Consider the following 22,014-nt stretch of genomic DNA (forward strand, 5'->3'; position numbering starts at 1 on the left):
TTTTAAGGAAAATTATTGTAAGCTGTTACCCTGCACATGCCCGATCTCGTCTGATCTCAGAAGCTAAGCAGGGTCAGGCCTGGTTAGTACTTGGATGGGAGACCACCTGGAAATAGTGGGTGCTGTAGGCTTATACCATAGTCTTTCGAGACTGAAAGTTGCCAACCATTGTAAGCCTCCTTGGGCTTTTGCCTCTGCAAGAGAAAGGCAGGATAGAGTTTTTAGCAACAAATAAGTAAAATAAACTGCAGTCCGTCCTTGCATGTTCACCTATTGGTGGGCAGCCAAGTAGGCATTCTGAGGCACTGCATCATCTTAAATTTGATTTTGGTTGTGGCTGGCGGTACTGTTTTAGTGTAAACATGCTGTGAGAATTTTATTTCTGTTGGTAGATGAACGTGTGTCGGTTTGTTGCTTTCAATATTTTAAATGAAAAGAGACATAACATTGCTTGATGACCTATGTGGGGACCTATGCGCGCTATATGTGGGGCTGCCCTTGAAGACGGTTCGGAAACTGCAATTAGTGCAGAATGCGGCGGCCCTTATGGTTACTGGAGGTAGGCGGTTTGACTCTGTCAGTCTGCTTCTCCAGCGGCTACATAGGCTGCCCATTCGCTACACTGGCGGCCCAATTCAAGGTGCTGGTTTTGACCTTTAAAGCCCTATACTGCTCTGGGCCAGGGTATCTTAGAGATCGCCTACTTCCGTACAATCCGGCTCGTCCTCTTAGGTCATCAGAGAAGGCCTTTTTACAAGTGCCACCGCCCAAGGAGGTTCGTGGGGTGGTGGCAAGAAATAGGACCTTCTCAGTAGTGGCACCAATGCTATGGAATTCCCTTCCCCTTGACTTAAGAATGGCTCCCTCTCTTGAGACTTTTCGGCGAGGCCTGAAGACCCTTCTGTTTAAACAAGCCTTCTGAGTTCTCGACCTTTTTAACATCTTTTCAACATCTTTTAATTTTTTACAGGCCTGATTCTTTTATGACTTGCTGCTCTATGCTCTTTTTACCTTTTTACTACTTTTTATCTGACTACTGTTTTTATGATATGCGTTAATATGCTTTTATCTGTTTTTAAATTATGTTTTTAATCTGTTTTAACCTGTTGTAAGCCGCCTTGAGTCCCTTCGGGGAGAAAGGTGGGGTAAAAATAAAGTTATTATTATTATTATTGAGACATAGACAACATGGGCCTGATTTTCCTGCAGGACCTTCACTGTCCATGTGAGTTTGTCTAAACCCTGCACTGTAGCCTACTTTCCACATGAAATCAGCTGACAAATAGCAGAGACAGGGTCTGTTTGATGGTGGTGATGGAAGGTAAATGAACACTTGCAACATCGGTGCTGGAACTTTGGAATTCCCTGTTCAGGGACCTTCACCAAGCCTCCCCCACCCCCGGTATTTAAACCTGTCCTTAAAACACACACATTATTCATGTGACCTATTCTTAGTAATTTTAGAAAGTTCGTTGTCCTTTGGAAATTCATTTGGCTTCTCCTGGTAAGTCTCAGATATTCCTACTTTGGAATAATCCACTCATTCGCTTCAAATTTCATATGTCTGAGTTATCAGTGCCAACCCTAATTTGGAACTGTTGATAACACATTGCAGGGCAATTCAATTTGTCTTGAACTCAAATGGCCATGTCCCTTGTGGCTTCTAAAAATCAATGGAAGATGGGCTATTAGAGGGTAGATGAATGTAACAATAAAGAGAAACAGAGTCCAACAGTGTGCAATATAGGGGGCAAACTTGGGAGGCAGTGCCTCCCTTTTGCTCTTGCAGCCCTGCGGAGGGAGAGGGGCAGCTTGCACGCCGTGGTGAGGCTCCCTGCAAAACATAGTGCTTTGCACCCCTTCTAGCTACGGGTTATAAGAAACATCCCTCTCCTTATGAATCTCACCATCCACTTCATTCAAAGACAGAGATCTTGCTCTATATTCCCTCTCTTTCTGAAGCTCACTGTGGGGGATGGCCACGTGACCTGGTCTTTTTGGTTGCAATCCCCAGGCTATGATATTCTCTCCCCCTTGAAGCCCAATAGGCCCTCCTATGTGTCTTTTTTCCAATCTGTTTAAGCCTTGTTCTATCTAAACCGATGTTGCAAGTGCTGCCTCTGTATTTGTCTGTGTTTTTTTATCCCCGTGCTCCCAGTTGGTTCTAAGTTTGAGCTGCTTTTTTTTTTTAAGTTGTTGAATGGTTTATTATTGGTGTTTCATGCCTTATGCATGTTCGATGTTTTAGATCATCTGGGGGGGCTCTTTTGACTGTGCTGCCACTAAGAGATGTGAGAGGGGCGGCGGCCAGAAAGAGGGCCTTCTCGGTGGTGGCCCCCGAACTGTGGAATACCCTCCGCTTAGAACTGAGAACTGCTCCCTCATTGCTAACATTTCAGCATGGACTGAAGACCTTTTTATTTCAAAAAGCTTTTAGTTGTTGACAGGCTGGCTGGCATTCCTGCTTTTTTATATGAGAATCCATGGAGTTTGTTTGTTTTTTAGATTTTTAAGTATTGTAAATTGTTTTAATGATTGTTTTTAATGTTGTATTTTAAATTGTTTGTAAGCCGCCTTGTGTGCCCTTTGGGCAAAAAGGCGGGGTATAAATTATTATTATTATTATTATTATTATTATTATTATTATTATTATTATTATTATTATTAGACATAATAATAATAATAATAATAATAATAATAATAATAATAATAATAATAATAATAATAATAATTTTGCATTAAATATGTGGTAAGGCAGGTTTGAGGGTCCTTTTGGAGGCAGAAAGGGGGGGTAGAAATTTCTAGATAGGTGAATAAAATGCATGCACATCAGAAAAAATAATATTGCAGGAATGTGTTCTTAACCTTAGCCAGCCTTATCTGGAGATGACAGGGGTAGAACCCAACTACATTGGGTCCTTGTTATCTGCAGGGGATCCATTTCTGGACATATCACAGATACCAATTTCTGCAGATAATTGAATCTATGGAGAGTGCCAGCCCCAAAAACCAGAAGTACCTTTTAGAAGACTTTGGCAAACCTTTTGGGGAGCAGGGAGGTTGCCTGATGGAGCCTTCTGAAAGGCACTTCCAGTCCAGCAAAAAAATGGAAAAGCCTTCTGGACATAACTTCCTCACCCCTCGGGAGGTCATGTGAGGTCCTCCAGTGTGGGATGGCACTCACGAGTCAAATCCATGAGTTCCAAACCCACAGATAAGAAGGATACACTGTACACATGCACACACGAAGCCATAATATGTATGTTCCTTTCACAGTGTTCATGTTATCCACCAGGGGTGGCCAAACATAAGAGCCACATGCAATAAACTTTAGATGTTTGAGAGCAGCAATATTTAAGGTACATTTAAATTCTTAAATATATTTACTCAGCATGAACATTAAACTTATGTTTTAATCCAGGGGACTTTCAGTTTATACCCGGTAAATAATCGTAAAGCTTGAAAATTTCTTATTTACCTTTTAATTAACTGTGATGCAAAAAGGAGCTCAGCCAATGTATTTCTGAGAGCCACACATTATATGTCAAAAAGCTGCATGTGGCTTGCGAGCTGTTTGGCCACCCCTGGTATATATGAACATGCCTTACTCATTCATTCCTTGGTCCCTTGATAGGGTAAGGGAAGCCGTTGGCCCATCAAGCTTGATATTGTTGACATGGATGTTTTGCCCTATGTGGTGATGCTGGGAATTGAATCTGTATGCCGAAAAGATCTTCAGCTGCCTCTGGCCCCCTTCCCTTAAGTATGGTAGTATGGGGTGGGGGGGGGGAGAGATATGTAAATAAACTGATAGTTGTGGCATGCCTGCGATTAATTTTAGAAGTTCTCTTAGTAAAGTCAGAATTCTGAAATATTGGATTGCAGAGGGATTAACCAGGGAGCGGGAGGATCAGAAGGGAGAACTCTTATCCCTAAATACTGTTTGTCCTGGGAAGCCTTTTGGAGAGCTGGTTTAGACAGAAGCAAGGCCTGCAGCCCTCTGCTCCACTTGGAAACCAAGACAGGGAGAAGATTCATTTTTTCCCCTTGTTTTGCCGAAGGTGTGAAATGTTCCCTTGCTTTTTTTGTGCTCGGTCAAAGGGATCCAAGTCCAAGCGAGGTCTGACAACGCAGAGAGCTTTGGGCACAGTTCCATCAAGTTGCAAAGGGAAGGCACCGCTTCCCGGACAACTGCAAGAACAGCAGAGCCGGCACTTCCTCCCCGTCGACCCCTATTGAAAAGCTCAGAGACTTCTTCGGTATTTGATGAACATTCAAATCCCTTTTCCACCTCTTTGTTTATTTTAGAAGACTCGAGGGGCCCTTGAAGATGGACAGATTTATTGTGGTATAAACCTTTGTGTCACAGTGGGGCTGTCACTCTTTCAGGCACCGCAAAATCCTTAACTTTCTGGCATGTGCAGGCACAGGCTTCTGGAATTTGCCACCACTTCAGATCACTGTGCGGAGGCCCAGAGCTGTTTGTCCGGTCACTCTTGTGCAATTGCAATTAATCTGCTATGTGGTCCGCTTCAAGAATAGCACCTGACTAGGTAGCACCAAAGTTGGCACCTAGTTTGGGTTCTGCAGTGAGCTCCTCGGTTTGGGGGCAGGGGGTACATTAGGAGTTGGCAGTGGCTGTTGGCCCATAGTCAACAAGGGGCCCACCTAGCTCCCTGAGCACCAGTGAGTCAGACCACAGGTCCATCATGCTCAGTATTGCTAACACTGAATGGTAGTGGTCCTCTTGGATTTCAGAGAGGGGTCTTTTTCTTAGCCTTATCTGGAGATCTCAGGGATGAAACCTGGGACCTGGCACATGAAAAGATCAGTTGATTCACTACACACCATGCATTATGGTGGTGTGTGGACAGTCCTTTCTCTGCATGCATGCTAGGGGGTTCCATCACATTCTCTTTTTCAGAATTGCTATAATGCTACTCAGGGCTGGTCAAAGACCTCCCAATACCTGAATCGGCGTGTTCCTTCCACTTTCCAATGTTCTAGCTCAGTACTCTGTGTTTCCACATATCCTCTTCCTCTCTGTGCTCCTCTTCCTTTTGCAATCCAGGGAGCGGAAGGAGAACGAGGAGCAGGGGATACAAGTAGCCAGACAGACATGGGCAACCTCTCTGCTGGCTGAGGCAACAGCTTCAGTTGGCCTCATGGATGGGCCAGCCCTGATGCTACTACTTGATATTAAGGCTGAGCCAAAGTTTAAGGTACAAAAGTATGGCCCTTGGCCCATCTTGCTGACTCTGAATGCCAGTGGTTTTCTAGGGCTTAGGACAGGGATTCCTAAGGATTCCCCTGGGGGCTGGGGATAAGAATAGGCCCTCAGTTTGGCTGTACTTGTCGTAAGAGGCGACTAAACAGCCACCGGGTAGACGGGACTCGTCAGCCTGGGAAGGCAGCTCATCTGAGAGAAGGAAAACTCTGATCCCAAACCTCCACTGCCTTGTGGCTACATCCAGTTATGGAAGAGGCTTCAGGAGTCAACCTCGAGGCAAAATCCGGAGCCGGAGTCCCTGAGGCAGTTCATGGCTGAACACAGTCACGTTCTGGCAACTCCTGCGACGCCGCTGGAACCAACCGTATTGGCCTCTGCCTTTCCATTGGACCATTTCAGCGACGTGGAGAGGGGGGATTTGCTGCATGGGTAACAGCCTATCCTCCATACCTACTTTACCCAGGCTTCGCGCACTGGAGAGGACACTCTGTTCCAGAACCACCATTCAGAGCGTGATGCCATAGTCTTCTGAGACTGAAGGATGCCAACAAGGACAGGGATATTTCCCGGTTCCATTTGGAGATATCAATGATTGAACCTTTTCTGTATGGAAACCAGAATTTCTACCAATCATTATTTATATACCGCTTTTCAACAAAAAAGTTCACCAAGCAGTTTACAGAGAAAAATCAAATAACTAAATGGCTCCCAGTCCCAAAAGGGCTCACAATCTTAAAAGATGCAAAAGAATACCAGCAGACAGCCACTAGAAAAGACCCTGCTGGAGTGAGGTGGGCCAGTTACTCTCCCCCTGCTAAAAAGAGGAGCACCTACTTGAAAAAGTGCCTCTCCTCTTACCCAGTTAGCAGGGGTACCAATGAGCTAAGTCCTTCTCCAAAGCAGGAGGAAAGGATGTGCTTGGTCAGTCTCCTGGAATCACAATTACATCACAGTCTGTAATATTTTTAAAGCTCTAGAGCAGTGATTTTCAACATTTTTCATCTCGCAGCACACTGACAAGGTACTAAAATTGTCAAGGCACACACCACCAGCCTTTTGACAACTGACAAGGCACACTGTTCTGCTAGCTGGGGGCTCACATCCCCCAATGGCCCTGCTAATAAATAACCCTCCCCCAACCTCCTGAGGCACACCTGCAGACTGTTCACAGCACACCAGTGGGCCACAGCACACTGGCTGAAAATGGCTGATCTAGAGTTATCAGTGAGAGACACTTTTTCCTGCTTAGCTTGTTTGTGAAAGGTGCCATGTGCATATCCCACAGAGGAGATGGGATAGAATTTTTTTTAAAAAATAAAGATACAAATGAGAGAGAGAGAGAGAGAGAGAGAGAGAGAGAGAGATCTTTCTTTATGCTTGATCCTTTTCAAATTTTCATTTCCTCAGTCCAAGATTCCATACCTTATGTCCCAGAAACAAGACCCAGAATTCTTCTCTCTGTGTTTACAGAATGAGACTGTCTGTACTTTTCTTTTCCAATCCATGCCACATTTTATCTGCCAACAAATCTCTCCTTGCAACTCAGAGCCTGTTGCCACTTTTATACACAAGTATAAACGACCCGTATTTTTTCTTGTTTTCTTTTTCTTCACACTCCCCCCCCCCCCCGTGAACATCCAGTTCTTCAGCGATCTGCCAAGCTTGAACCTTGGAGTGCGGCCATGTTTCCGGCACAATGGAATTTCATAAAACTGCTACAAGTCTGGGTATATCTCTTGCCAGGGGCCACTTCTGTGATCTGAAAACATAAGATAGGGGAGGGGGATACCCAACTAACATAGTGCAAAAGGGGTCCCACAATGAATGATGCAGGATGGATGTTCTTCTAGGAATAAATCCTGCTGGACTTGATATGGTAGAGCACAATCTAATGCATACCTCTCCGAAGAAAGTCGCATTGAGTTCAGTGGGATTTGCTCTCAGATAAGTGTGCATGGGATTGTAGGTTTAGGGCCCAGTCCTATCAAATTTTCTAGTACTGATGTAGCTGTGCCACTGGAGCTCCTATGGTGGTGGGGGGGCAGTCACAGGCCTCCTCAAGGTATTTGAACATTTATTCCCTTACCTCAGGGCTGCATTGCAGCTGCACTGGTGCTGAAAAGTTGGAGAAGATTGGGCCCTTAGACTGCAAGGTGGGTTGGAGTCTTTCGCGTAGAAATCTGTCTCTTGCGTAAAATCTCAGTTCACTCGTGTACTCTTCCCCCCCCCCCTGCTAAATGTTTACGTTTTTCTCACTGGTCTTTCACTTTCACACAACTGCAAGTTATGAGGGAAGTTCTTTCTGTCATCCAGCCCTGCCAACCCCAAACCAGGAACAGTGATGTCTCTCTTAGGAATCTCCCTTATAGTATATTGCTTTTCTGGATGCCACCTTTTGCAAGTCCAGTTTTGCAAGTCAAGAGTAGGGTGGCTTGTTGTAATGGAAATGTGCAAGATCCCTTGAGGAGATGGGGTGTGGTGTCAACAGTGCCCCCCTGCTCTGGCAGGCAAGCATGGGGTTCACACCAGGGCCTTGGATTGCAGTGAGTGTGCTGCACACCTGTAGTCACTTGGAGGCAAAAAGACCCCCAGGGTTAAAAGCAGCACCTGCAGGAAGGAAAGGGGGTGGGTAGGAGGAAAGCGAAGGAAGGAGAGAGAGCATGTGAACTGATTAATGGACTGAGGAAATAATGGACTAGCTGATGGACTACTGGACCTGTTGACTGACCAATGGACTAACTGACAGACAGGTGAATGGATTTCTGAGGATTGCTGGAACAGGAACTGCTGGAGACACTAGAGACTGGTGTGTGGCTGCCACTCCCAAGACCTGCTGAGGACCAAGGTGTTGCTGTGGTGGCTGGAGAAGCTGCTGGCAGGAGAGGGGAGGAAGGAGGACCTCTGCAGGTTGAACAGGGGAGCTACCCTGGTGGTGTGGTCCAGCAGTGCTGTAGGGCAGAACTAGGGGCATTGTTGAGGGCATGAAGGTGAACTAATTAGCTTAAAGCAGGCATAAGTTCTGCAAGTGACCCTTGGACCGGGAATCTGGTAAAACACTTGTGTCACGGTTGAGGCACCCCCCCTTCCTCAAACTGTGCCTCCTTTGAAGGGCCAGACAGCTGCGCCACCACATCTTGCCCTCTGGCTTGCCACCACCCCAGCTATCTCTCTTTCCAGGGGTGTTGAGGGCAGGTGAGAAGGTGCCACCCAGAAGACAGCTGCCAGTCAGTGTTAACACAACTGAGGAAGCTGAACTGGGACTGACTCAGTCAGAAGGAGCTTCTTTTCTTCCTTCAATGTTTCGTTTTGCCACTTCAGGTTTCTTTTTGTGGGTCACGCTCCCTCTGCAGCTCCCCCTCTTCTCAGCTTGGTTGGAACAGTTTCATAAGTGCAAAATCTAGAGTGGAAAATAATTTGACTTGCTAATACCTGGAGGAGAAGCATTTACTGCAGCCGCAAGTATTTTCAGGGTTAGGGTGTCTAATGCTTCTAGAAAGCTTCTTTCTGGGGGATGTTTGCGACAGCAAGTTTGCCCTTCTCTCCCCCGCCCCCTCCTGAAGTGAGCGCTCATAAACCATAGATATATTTTTCCAGGAACAAATACAGCAAGCTACCCCTTCCATCCCTTCAGGAATCTCAAGCAATGGTTTTAAGAATAAAAGTTACAAGTCCTCAAAAGAAGAGGAGGAGATATTTTCAGCAGGCCCAAGACCCATTTTTGGAGCATAAAAGAGATAAAAGGTTCATTTTGGAAAGTTGAGCCCTGCTGTTATAACTGCTCTGCTCTTTTTTGGGGTCATAGAATGCCTTGCCATGCCGGAGTGAAAACTACCATTTGGGTTGGGCACAACCCCCCCTTTCCCGATTACATCAGAGGTCAGCCATTAATATTCTCGCTAGGAGTTCCTCACATTGCTCCGGAATCCACAATGAGGTGGTTGTTGGATTGTTATTCTGGGGAGGGGGCTCCGAGGGGGGAGGGAAATATGGTACAATGAAAGCAGGAGTCTGCAGCTAACGGCTGAACTGAAAGAAGGTAAACTTGTTCCCAAGAAGAATGCGGACCAGTTGTCACACATTTACAGAGGGCTGGGGTGGGGGGCAGCTTGCCTCACAGGTACCAGACTTGGATCATATAACCCCATTTGTCCTCCTTGAGCCATACCTTTTATCCTCTCATACTGAGCACAAACTCCTTCTTCAAAGGGCAGAATGAGAGATGTTATTAGCTCTGAGCATGCACAGAGTGTTTTTTTTCCCTTTCTTTTAAAATCTCACTGACAAATCACAGCCCCCTCTTCAAGCTCAATTACCAAGTTTGATTCTAATGATTCTGACCCTGGACATAGATGCTGAGGGTAAGACCCCAGCCTTGCAAGTGGGGTTGTTAGGCGAAGGGATGGATGAGCTCTTCCCAGTGAATAAAGATGACAATATTTAAAGCGTTATGATTCAGAAAAAAAGATGGAGGGTATGGTAGAGGTTTCTTATGCAGGATGCAGAAAAATTGCATATGGAGTCATTTCTGCTCCATAATACTGGGTCAGTCAATGAGAACATTCAGGAAAAAACAAAAGAAAGGACTTCGTCCCATAGGGCAAAGGTTTTCAAAGTGTTAGTCACAAACCGCTTAGAAAGGGGTTACAAAACTCTGAACTGGGTTCAGGTAGACCCCTGTCTGAAACCCTGAAACCCACTGCCAGTAAGTGAAGGCAAAACTGAGTAGATGGACAGATGGGCCAACTGTCTTACTCCAAGGGTTCTCAGAGTGTGGGCCATGACTATCTGTAATGCGAGGAGGTTGTGTGAATTTATATATTGCCGTAACATAAAGTTGGAGGACCCCCTGCTGTTTGCCATAATTTATCTGTGGGACTCACTGCCACAGGATGTGTTGATCACCGCTGGTTTAGATGGTTTTCAAAAAAGGATGAGTCAGCTTCACAGGGGAGGCCAAGTCTATTGAAGGTGAGTAGCTGTGATGGTGATATGCTTCATCCCAGTCCAGAGGCAGAATGAATCTGGATCTCAGTTGTAGGGTGCGAGAGAGGACTCTTTGCCTCTGTGCCCAGCTTCAGGACTTCCCAGATGCACCTGGTGGACCACTGTGGGGAAACAGGATGCTGGACTAGATGGACCTGTGGTCTGATTGTGCAGGGCTTATGTATTCATTATATAGTCCCCAGGGGGAATGAATAGAACCCAGTACAGCACCAGCACCACAACATGACTGGCATGTTCACAAATCTATATGTGGTGAGAACTCTGGGTCTGTAGGGTGTTTTGAAGTGAGCTCAGGACTAGCAGTGTTTTCCTTATTTGGGGGGGGGGGGGATGGCTCCTGTGCCTTTAAGAACTTTAAGGTAGAATGTTGAACTGACCTTCCCCTGTGTTCCATTATACTCTGTTTGAACTCCACCATCCTCAGAACCTCCTCAAACAGTTTGCTAATGTTTATGTCTTTGCAAAGAAGAAGAAAAAAGGGCAGAAAAGGGATGCAAAATGTCTACTGGCTCCCCCGGTGCTCCAGGTGCAGTTGTGCATCAGCTGGCAACGGTGTCGTGTTCAAGGAGAAAACTTCTCCGGGGCTTCCAAGCCCCACAAAAAGCAAGGGACACGGTTTGAGTGGCAGGCAGGCTGCTCACCTCCATTTGAGTAACCTAGTGAACCAAATCCAGGCCTGAGCTGTGATGGGCAGCTTGGGAGGCCTGCAAGAGGGCTGCCTAGATGTCCAAAAACTTGGAGGCTTCCTCGGGTTGACAGTCCTGGATCTGTGAAGTTTAGATCTGGTACGATTCTAAAAATGGCAGAGGAGAGGAACACAATTCTACAGTAGTTTCCTAGGCCTGTTCACACGTTGGACTTTACCTGGGTACAGAATATTCAGGTACCTATATTCATGTATGTATTCATACCTGTTTCCAGGTGACTAACCCAGTTTAAAAAGTTGATATCCCACCTTTTCTCCCATAAAATGGGGCACTCAAGACAGCTAACCACAGAGATTGAATTGCAAAATTTACAACACCATAAAACCCCATACAAGGGATCATCTTTACTGATCAATGTTCCGTGTACTTCACATGCAACCTATGCCTACATGGAAGAGGATGTGTGAATAACGGCACAATCCTGTCTTGTACTGGAGCAGGCAGGCCAGGAGGCCTGTGCTGTATCCAGCACAAGATTGTGGCCAGAAGTGGCTCTGCTGGAGGCAAGGAAAACTCTTCCCCTTACCTCCAGGTAAGCCACTGCAGCCCCAATGGGTCTCCTCGAACTTACGCTGCCTCTGAAGGTGGCAGAAGTCCAAGGACAGCCAAGTGGCTTGCAGCTTCTCTGCACTACTCAGCAACAGGGGCTAGGATCCAGCATATCTGTTGGGTCCCAGCCCCCCTCCCACTCCTGTGACCGCCCTCTGCCCACCGTCCCCCTGCCCCCAAATGCCTGCCTCCTCCTTGCCTTCTCCCCGCCCTTCTTAGACCCCTGTGTCAGTCAAGCTTGGCCAACACACCCTACCTGGGGCAAGCCGCCACAGAGGCTGGATGTAGCCTCCATGCTCCAGCGTACCTCCATGTGCTGGCGTGGCTTGCTCCTGAGGAGGTGCAAGCATGCTTTATGGCATATTTGTGTCCCTCCTGGGCCAGCACAAGTCCCTTGTGCTGGCCCAAGGGCATTTTAGGATTGTGCTGTAACTGCCCCAAGGTCCAGATTAACAGTGTTGTGCACAGTTTGACCTTTAATAGGATTGAACTGGCTGAGAATTGACTCTGTGTGCGTGTCTGTATTCCACTTTTTCCCAAGAAACCAAAGTGGTTGCAATGATACCTTCGAAGCAATAATGTTGTGAAATCAAGCAGATGCACCGGTGATCAATAAATGGTAAAAATAATTTCAAGGGAGAGAAGTGAAGAGAGCAGAACAGGAACCAAGAGGGGATCAGCAAAGATCGGTAAAGCTGGATGGAGCAATGGTATTTTCAGCTTGTGCCAGAACATCTCCAGGGAGGCTGCCAACAGGGCCTCATGTGGCAAAGAGTTCCATAGGGTGGGAGCCACCATCAAAGAGGCCTGTCACATGTTGTCAATTGAGCCTCAGGCAGGAGTGATTTGTATTATTTGCAGTAGACTTGTATTTGTATTATTTTCAGTAGATGCTAAACATGTCCCCCCCACCACCACCTTCCCCCCACCTGAAAGCCAGCAACAGAAAATAGGGCAATGTTTCAAGCCCAGTGGAAGGGACTGACGTTTCACCTGCATATTTTCACACGCTTTTCTGTGCTCTCTTTAACAGGTGACAACGAGGTTGTGAATAGCATGTATGAAACTGAGGCAGACCTCCTGGCAGGCGAGAGTGCAGAGGAGGAAACAGAAGACAGCATCATGTCTCCCATCCCTGTTGGACCTCCATCGCCTTTTCCCGCAGGCGAGGACTTCAACCCCAAGGAAGGCTCACCTTACGAGGCTCCCGTCTACATTCCCGACGACATTCCGATCCCCCCTGATTTTGAACTGAGGGAGTCCTCCATTCCAGGTGCAGGCCTGGGTATCTGGACCAAGAAGAAGATCGAGATCGGGGAAAGATTTGGGCCCTACCTGACCTTCCCGAGGACGATGCTGAAGGAAACAAGCTTTGGATGGGAGGTAAGATTTGTTGTTGCACTCATCATGAATTGACCTTGGTGTGCAAGAGAACAGTGAATCTTGACTTTTGCATGACCTTTATACAGAGAGGAATTTTATCAGGGGGTACAAAATTTCTTTTGGGCCCCTTCCCGAGAGGGGGAGGGAAATAAGGTGGGAACGGTGGTGACAGCCAGGTTACTCTTTGGAGTCCAGATCTACTGGACTTCCTGATGCAGAGCCCAGGTCTACCTGCGTTGCCAGCTAGATACAGTAATATGGTAAAACAAACACACTCCTAAGTCTCTCTAAAATCTTTTAAATATAGAAAATCATTGCAGAAAATTAGCATCATCATCTTTAGGCTCACACCAGAATGGAAAGTGTCCTGTGTGTATCAAAACTTGCTTATACAGCTGTGTCCCTGAGCTCCTGTACACTCCTTCATGGTAAGGAGACCCACAAGCCAAAGAGCTACTGTAGCAGGCCCATTTCCTCCCAGATCTGACACTGTGTTGAGCGGTATGCTTGATGCATGTGGCTTGCAGCAGCAGTAATTGCCATGCCCATAGGTGTGCCCCCTGCATCCCACTTACATTGGAAAATTTAGGATCCTAGGAAATTTCTGGGGCCCCCTTTTGGACCCTGGGCCCAGGTATGATTGCCACCTTTACCCCCCTCTCATGGGCCCTGCCCTTAGAAGAAGGAGTGACTTTTGCTTATATGCTTCTTGTGATTTCTGTCATACTGTGTTTCTGATTGATGAAGGTGGTGATGTTGCTCCCGCAAGTGGCGGGGGAGATTCAGGGACCACCTTTTGCAAGATCTGTTTCCTTGTGAAATGAGAGTTGGCAATCAAGGAGGGCTATCTGGAGGGCATCAAGAAGAACAACGCTTCAACTGTGAACTTGTTTTCTGGGCCAGCCTCTTTATCAGGCCAGCTGTTGAGGTGTTCATTTCCGGGGCCAGATTTTTAGGAGAGAGTCTCCCTCCTCCCACCTGCTTGTCTCCACAACCTCTTCCTCCTCCTGTTCATTGGATTTGAAAAGGAAGAATGGAGCAAAGCTGAAAAGTGGTGGAGGAGAGGAGAGGAGAGTGGTAAGCTGGAGTGTCAGGCAATGGAAGGGCACAGGAAGTGTGGAGGAGAGGAGAGTGATAGGCTAGAGTGTCAGGGAATGAGTAGGAAGAGGGGCCGTGGTAGACAGGAACATGTCTTTCTCTGACCCACCACTTTGTTCTCCACTACACTTGCTGTTCCACCCTCTTTTCAAATTCAAGGAGTGGGAAGAGGAGTGGTGGATGATGGTGCACCTCTAGGCAATGTGGGCAGCATTTGACATGTCATGTCTGGTGCCAGGAAGTCTTGGGGCTAACCCTGCTCATTCCTTTCAAAAGCGGACTGAGCAAAGCTTGCAGAATAGGCAAGACTGATCTGTGAAGTTTTCCATAGTCATATCACAGGATTTGAATGTCATTGGCAGAATTCAGTGTGTGTGTGTTTAAACATGCGTACAGCCCAACTTACAGATTCAGTTCCCAACGTAAATATTTTTGTATCTACTTTTGAACAGCCCTCCTTCCGTTTCTCAAATATGTCTCTAGCCAAGATTGGAAGGCCTGCTTTCCTTCTCCCTGTTGCCCCCCAAAAGAAACACTGTGGGCCATTTCACTAACTGGAGCAGGAAAGCGGGACAGTGGAAGCGACTCACTTTCTAGGAATATTTTCCTCCTCTGTTGGTTTTGGTTTCGGTCAGACAATAAACCCAAGGGCTGGTGCTTTTGCTTCCTGTTCTGGGAGAGAGTCAAGGCAAACACATGATGCAGCCACTTCCCAGGCTGTGTTTAGTTCCACTGAAATTGCAGGGAAAAGCTGTGCTGGTTCTAGGAACTTCACTCGGCGGAGGGGGAAGTCACAAAAAAGAAACCAAAATTGACTGGGACCTCTACATGTGCGCTGGCTGTTCCAATATGCTCCTAGTTGCCACTACTCATGCCTCTGTATGGACTAGATGACCTGCGAGGAAGCATACATTCCTGTCTGCCACTTGTGGTGTTTTTGTACGTAGTAGTTAATTTGGTGCGTTCCCTCTGTATATCTGTTCATATGGAAGAAGGGACAAATGTGTCCTCAACTGCCTCTGAAAGTAGAACTACAACCAACAGGTACAAACTGTAGAAGAGATTTCGATTGGACGTCAGGAAAAAATTCCTTGACGGCAAAGGCAGTGCAGCAGTGGAACAGATTGCCGAGCGGTGTGGTGAACTCTCCTTCCCTGGAGATCTTCAAGCAGAAGCTTGATGGAGCACCTATGGAGATGCTCTAGGAAGATTTCCTGCTGCAGGCAGGGACTGAACTAGATAACTTATTAGACCCTTTCCAACTCTATGATTTCCTTCTTTCATGCTCCTAGCTGCCACCGGTGATACCTCTGTATTCATAGATGATCTACAAGAGTAGATATGTTCCTAGCTACCTTTCTGGGTGCCTCTGTATCTAGCAAATCTGATACATCCCACTGGAGTATAGTAATGTTGTGTTCTTTAAACTTTTTAGAGGTCCCAGTGGCTACTGCCTGATTTATAAATGCCAAGGGGTGTGGCTATCATGATGATTGGTCAGCAGTGTCCGTCCGTCCCCCCTTGTAGCAGCTTGTTTAATCTTTGATGCACGTAGCCTGTTTAACCTTTGACACAACCCACAATTTGGGAACCACTGTACTAGTTAATCTGATATATTCTTCTGTATAGTTGTGCTTCTGCACGGTCTGAGTACTAGATAATCTGCAAGGTTGGGTTATATTCCTGGATGCAACAGGAATTTTCTCTTCTCTTAATCTGAGAATGGTTAAAACGTGTGAATGGAAATTCACTTCCCTTCCCTTCTTGTTCTGTTCTGCCTAAGAACATAAGAACAGCCCCACTGGATCAGGCCATAGGCCCATCTAGTCCAGCTTCCTGTATCTCACAGCGGCCCACCAAATGCCCCAGGGAGCACACCAGATAACAAGAGACCTGCAAGGCATTCTGGGAATTGTAGTTAAGAACATAAGAACAGCCCCACTGGATCAGGCCATAGGCCCATCTAGTCCAGCTTCCTGTATCTCACAGCGGCCCACCAAATGCCCCAGGGAGCACACCAGATAACAAGAGACCTGCAAGGCATTCTGGGAATTGTAGTTAAGAACATAAGAACAGCCCCACTGGATCAGGCCATAGGCCCATCTAGTCCAGCTTCCTGTATCTCACAGCGGCCCACCAAATGCCCCAGGGAGCACACCAGATAACAAGAGACCTGCAAGGCATTCTGGGAATTGTAGTTAAGAACATAAGAACAGCCCCACTGGATCAGGCCATAGGCCCATCTAGTCCAGCTTCCTGTATCTCACAGCGGCCCACCAAATGCCCCAGGGAGCACACCAGAGCCTGCCTTGTGTTTAGACTTGTGTTCCCACTGCCCCTACCCCCCCATCTTGCCAGATGCAACTGTTGGAAGGCTGGAGGAGTTCCTCTTTATATAGCCAAATAGAACGCTTTCCATAGGGACAGATTCAGAGGCGAGTGACAGTGTTAGTCAGTTGCAGTAGGGAAGCCAAAGAGACCTGTGACACTTTAAACATCAAGCTGATTTATGGCAGGCCAAAGTGTCAGATGCATGAAGTGGCTGGATGTCCCCCCCCGCCTCTTTTTTCATATCCTGAATTTGATGCATAAACAGTTTACTTTGGAAGCTTCTAAAGCCATCTGGCAGGGCCTTGTGGAAGCAGAGTGCTGGACTAGATGAATCTTAAAGGTAATAGTTCCATTCTTAGGTGTTGCTGCAAAGGTTCTTAACCATTCAATCTTAAGACTCCTGTTTCTTAATCTGCTCTGTTGAGCACCCATCTGTGGTGGTGGTTAATTTGAAAGCACAGAAGCTCATCATGACAGCCCCATAGCCACAACCCCTTGAACCCAAAAATTGGCTTGAAATATCTTTCTTAGAATTTATTCTTCTCCTGCCACTTATAAGTGCCTTAAAACTTGGACACTTCATTTAAAGTCTTAGCTTATTTCATTTCGAACTCTTGGAGTGGGCTGCAATAGTTTGAAAGAAATGTATAAACATTGAACAATTGGATTTAGGGCCCAAGCCTAGGCGTGTCTACTCAGAAGTAAGTCCCATTGTAGTCAATGTGGCTTATACCCAGGTAAGTGTGGACAGGATTGCAGCTGTAAAAATACAACCAGAAAAATATAAAAAGGCACATTAGAATGCTAGCCTATGTGTGTTAACTCAGATGCAAGTTCCACTGTATTCAGCATGGCTTACTCCTAGGTAAGCATGCATAGGATTGTAGTCTTTTTTAACACGATCCTAGGAATGTATACTGAGAAGTAAGTCCCATTGTGCTACTGCCTCCCATGAATGAATCAATGAGGCAACTGAAACTCGTCTTGTTGATCAACAGGTTTCTTTAATCAGATAGTAGTAAGCCCATGGCTGGCCCATCCATGAGGACAACTGAAGCAGTTGCTTCAGGAAGCAGATTGGTGGAGGGTGCTCATCTCTGCCTGCCTTCTTACCTCTGTTGCTCCTTCTTCTCCTTCTACTTCCTGGTTTGGAAAAGGAAGAGAGGGACAGAGAGGAAGAAGAAATGGGGTGAACAGGAGATCTTGGGCCAGCTTGGAGTATGCCAAATCTGAAATGTTGACTACCACTGCTGTTGGTTGGCAACCTTCAGTCTCAAAAGACTATGGTATCGCGCTCTGAATGGTGGTTCTGGAACAGCGTCTAGTGAGGCTGAAAAGGCCAATTCGGGAGTGACAATCCCTTCCACGCTGGAAGCAAGTGCAGTCTGCCCCTGGTCTATCTCCCTGGCTATGGGCCTTCCTTCTTTGCCTCTTAGCCTCAGACTGTTGGCCAAGTGTCTCTTCAAACTGGGAAAGGCCATGCTGCACAGCCTACCACCATGGAAAGGCCATGCTACCACTGCTAACACTTCTAATATCTGTTGATAAATGGCACTCGATACTAACTTAATTATTGATAGTTCATGTCTGCATGTTCAAAGCATTTCACGCTATTATCTTGATGGAATCCCCACAGCCCCATCAGTCATATCATGTTATCCCCATTCTACAGATGGAAGAACTGAAGCTGAGCAAGGGTGACCTTTCTAAGGCCACCTTGTGAGTTCATAGCAGAGACGAAATTCAAACCAACGAAATCTTGGTTGGCAGCTTAGGCTCTTTACCACTGTACTACCTCAGCTCTCATTTCTGCTTTTAGAGGACTGTTGAGACTGCCCAGCGATAAGCACCAAAGAACACACACATTCCACCCCCCCCCCCCAAAAAAAATCCCAGCATAAATCTTTTTAAAGTTTTGCATAAAAAAAGCAGTTTTGGTTGTTGGCCCAGAGTGAATGGATTACTGAATGCAGGATTATGCCCGATAAACCAATCACAACTTTTTTTTTTCTTCACAAGACCAATGGAAAAAAAAGAAACTTTGCCAAATCCACTTTCCACTGTGTTTAACAAAGATGCCTCAGAAACTCCTTTTTTTTCTGACCCGGGAAGGTTTGCCCGTGAATCTCATAACTTTCGGAATGTTTGATTAGCACCACCTTCCCAGTTGTGTGCGGAAATAGCTCTCCATCCCACCCTCACCATTTTTTTTTTTAAAGCCTTGGAAATATCGGGCCATTCCAAGGAGGGTGTGGACACGAGGCAGCCTTGGATTTGCACACATGCAATATCCTTTTATGAGCTAGATGGAAACACCTTGTGGAATGAAGGAAAACATTTGCCGAGGAACGCAACGTATTGGTTGGGAGTTGGAATGGAACAGGCTTTTTTTTTTTTTTTTTTTTGCAGGCTACGTGTACCGTTTACTTGGACTGTTCAGAACACACGGACACCTTTGCTTGGAGGGCCACCAAATCTAATGTTTTGTTTGCCACAATAATAATAATAATATAATATACAGTATTTATATACCGCCTTTCTTGGTCTTTATTCAAGACTTTATTCAAGGCGGTTTACACAGGCAGGCTTATTAAATCCATGCAGGGATTTTTACAAATTGAAAGAAGGTTCTCTCTTTCAAGAACCACCACATTCAAGGTGTTACACTCCGATCTGGTTTAACATTCTGGCCTCCATCCTCCCACGCTCCGAGCAGATGGAACAGCTCAGCTGCAGCTTGCCAGCGGCTTCAAGGTCGCACGGTGCCGGTGGCCTCGAACTGGCGACCTTGTGGATGTTAATCTTCAGGCAAATGGAGGCTCTACCCTCTAGACCAGACCTCCTGCCCAATGGCTAACTAGATGAAAGCAGTGGCCCTCTTCTGCGGCCGTGTCCCCAGCAAGTGGCATTCTGAGATGTACTGTCCCTGAAGCTGGTGTTTCTACCCACATTAGCTACTTTGTCTAACCAGTGATCGGGCTCTCCTCCATGAATTCATCTACTGTAGGACCAATGGCCATCACACCGGCCACGAGCAGCAGACTACATGGCTCTATGGCAGCAAACCCCATAAATTAATCAGGTCTTATATACCTACATTACTTTTCTCTTGTCTGAACTGAATTCCCTGCCAATTAGTTCCACTGAATGATCCAATGATCAACTGTTATTAGAGAGGAGGGTAAGCTTTCCTTTCGCCACAAAAACTTAGCTTTCTTCACTTCCCTGTCTGCATTGTGAACAATTGCATATACTTCTCTTATCTCTCCTCCCCTTCATCAACTTTGGTTCCAAATGAAAGGCCCCCAGGGTTTCATCCCTCCCAACCATTTTGGTTGCCCATGCCAGACATTTTTATGATTTGCAGTTGTCCAAAGAGCTTTGTCAGGGCTGGCCCAAGATGTCCCATTGCCTGAAGTGGTCTACCAAATGCTGCCTCCTTTATCTGATAGTGTGCCAGCCTTTACTCTTTCCACCCTCCACTATTCTAGCTCAGCACTATACCTCCTGTGTCCCCCTTTTCTTTTTCTAATCCAGAGAGTGGAAGGAGAAGGAGGGGCAATGATGCAAGGAGGTGGACAGAGATGTGTACCCCCTCCACTAACCTGCTGCCTTCATTTGGCCTCATGAATGGGCCGACTTTGATCTTCATATACATTGATTTATATTCCTTGGGGGCAGATCATCCATGAGGTTGATTGAGCTGGTTGCCTCAGGCCGTGGATTAAAAAAAGAAATCAGGGAGCAAGGCAGAAGAGGGCATGTGGAGAACCGGTATGGGTCAGAGGCACTCTAGTCCACATTTTCCTCTGTTCCTGGTAGCGATCAGATTAAACTGTGGACTTCTGAATCATTTCCTGCTCTCTTTGGCACTACATTATAGCAGCTGGTTCACCTCTCCGCTGAAGACAAAGCAGCAATGAGTTTTAAAGGAAGGCAGATCGAGCTTAGACAGAAAGACAAAAAAGTGAAAATGGACAGAATATGCAGCAAAGTTTCATGGAGTCAAACAGATATGGCCCAAGCACTTACAACCTAAAGTAGACTTTTGGAATGCACATGGTGCTTCTGGGAGCACCTGAGACAACAAGAGACCCGTCCGCTGTTGCCACTCCTTTGCATTTGGCATTCAGAGATAGGCTAGTCTCTGAAATCTAGAAGTGGCATCCAGTCATCTGTCCAATCCCCTCTTAAAGGCATCTAGTCCAGGTGCCATCACAATATCTTGTGGCAAGGAGTTCCACAGATAAACCACAGGAAGAAACTAGACTAATGGGGATACAACCTGGGATGTTTTGCACGTTGGTCAGATGTCCTGCCATTGAGCTGAAGCCCCTCTCCAGGAGGAAGCAGGACTAACATGGGCCAGTACAAGTGTGAAAAACTGTTCTTGCTGCAGCTGTCAGTGTGCGCCAAGTGCTGTTGTCTTTTGGCAGGTCCAGTTATGGTGATCGCACATATACACAGGATGTAGCAAACATTATCACACCGGTTTTCCACAAGTGCAAAATCATGCACATTTGCTCTACCCCCAAATGACTCTTTTCTTTAAGCCTGAGAAGTCCCTAGAAGGTTGACTTTCCTCTGTAACCTTGTGGCAAACTTTGTCCTTCTTTCGTTCTCCTGATACAAGACTGTTTGCTTTTGCATTTTCAGCCATGTTCAATATCTTCCGTATTTGCCAAATGCCAGGCTAGGCTCTGGCCATTTCTGTTATCTGCCACCGACGCTGTTGACTTTGTGATACTCTTAATTTTTCTTTTCCAATCTACGTGAGAAAAACGTTCCCTCTGCCTGGTGCTCCCCACATTTCTTGCAAGCTCTTTTGTTTCGTCTTCTGACAGTCTATTTAGAAAGTGAGAAATATTTAGGATTTGGGGAAAGCTTACTTTGGTGGAAGCAGGTCTAAGTTCTTCCTGTAGCCTCCCTTTTTCACCCTAAGATTTAGAATATTTCCCCCAGTTTAGAATACCCAGATGATTTTGACTCTCTGATCTTCTTTTGCTGGTGACCTCAGTTTTGAGATGCTGAAGACTTAGGGCACAGTCCTAAGCAGGTCTATGGGACTTACTCCCAGGAAAGTGAGGATAGGATTGCAGCCTTAAGCAAATGTGGCATTGACCAGTGGTCCAGTGCCATCAAGAGACCTATGGCCTACCACCGAGGCCCTGCCCAGTACCCAACATCTTGGGGTTAAAAAGAGAGCCTATAAGAAGCACCTGCTTCTACCAAAGTAAGTCTCCCCTAAATCCTCTGGAGTTCCTTCAGTGGCAGAGATGCTTGTTTTCCAGGGTGCACCTTGGCAAATATTGTTTTTGTTTTTACCAATATGCAATGATACAACTCAAATGCCTGCATGACTTGCCTTAAAATCATAGCATTGGGAGGGTGCTACGAGATCATCATGTCCACCCCCTGCCACTGCAGATTATCTGCCACTACAGTGTCATTGATCAATGACTATCCAGTCTCTTCTAGAAGACCTCCAACGATGTAGCTTCTACCACCTTCCAAGACAGGCTGTTCCACTGCCGTCTTACAGGCTTTTACTATCAAACTTCCTGACTTAGCCAAAAATTCCCCTTCTTGCAATTTTAACCACTTTGTCTTGCCCTACCCTCCAAAGTAACCGAAACAAATCTGCTCCATCTGCCACCTGACTGTCCTTCAGATATTTCTAGATAGCAATTTCATTCCCCCCTCTAGTTTGTC

General features: G+C 46.3%; 1 protein-coding gene across 1 annotated transcript in view; it reads left to right on the top strand.

Moving 5' to 3' along the window:
• PRDM16 (PR/SET domain 16) overlaps positions 1 to 22,014 on the top strand; it is a 472,618-nt gene that overhangs the window by 178,238 nt on the left and 272,366 nt on the right. The window contains exon 2 of the mRNA XM_066637408.1: positions 12,524 to 12,873. Within this exon, the coding sequence (XP_066493505.1) occupies positions 12,524 to 12,873 (350 nt within the window). The remainder of the gene's footprint in view (positions 1 to 12,523; positions 12,874 to 22,014) is intronic.

This window comes from Tiliqua scincoides, chromosome 9 (assembly GCF_035046505.1).
Source record: "Tiliqua scincoides isolate rTilSci1 chromosome 9, rTilSci1.hap2, whole genome shotgun sequence".
Classification (NCBI taxonomy): domain Eukaryota; kingdom Metazoa; phylum Chordata; class Lepidosauria; order Squamata; family Scincidae; genus Tiliqua; species Tiliqua scincoides.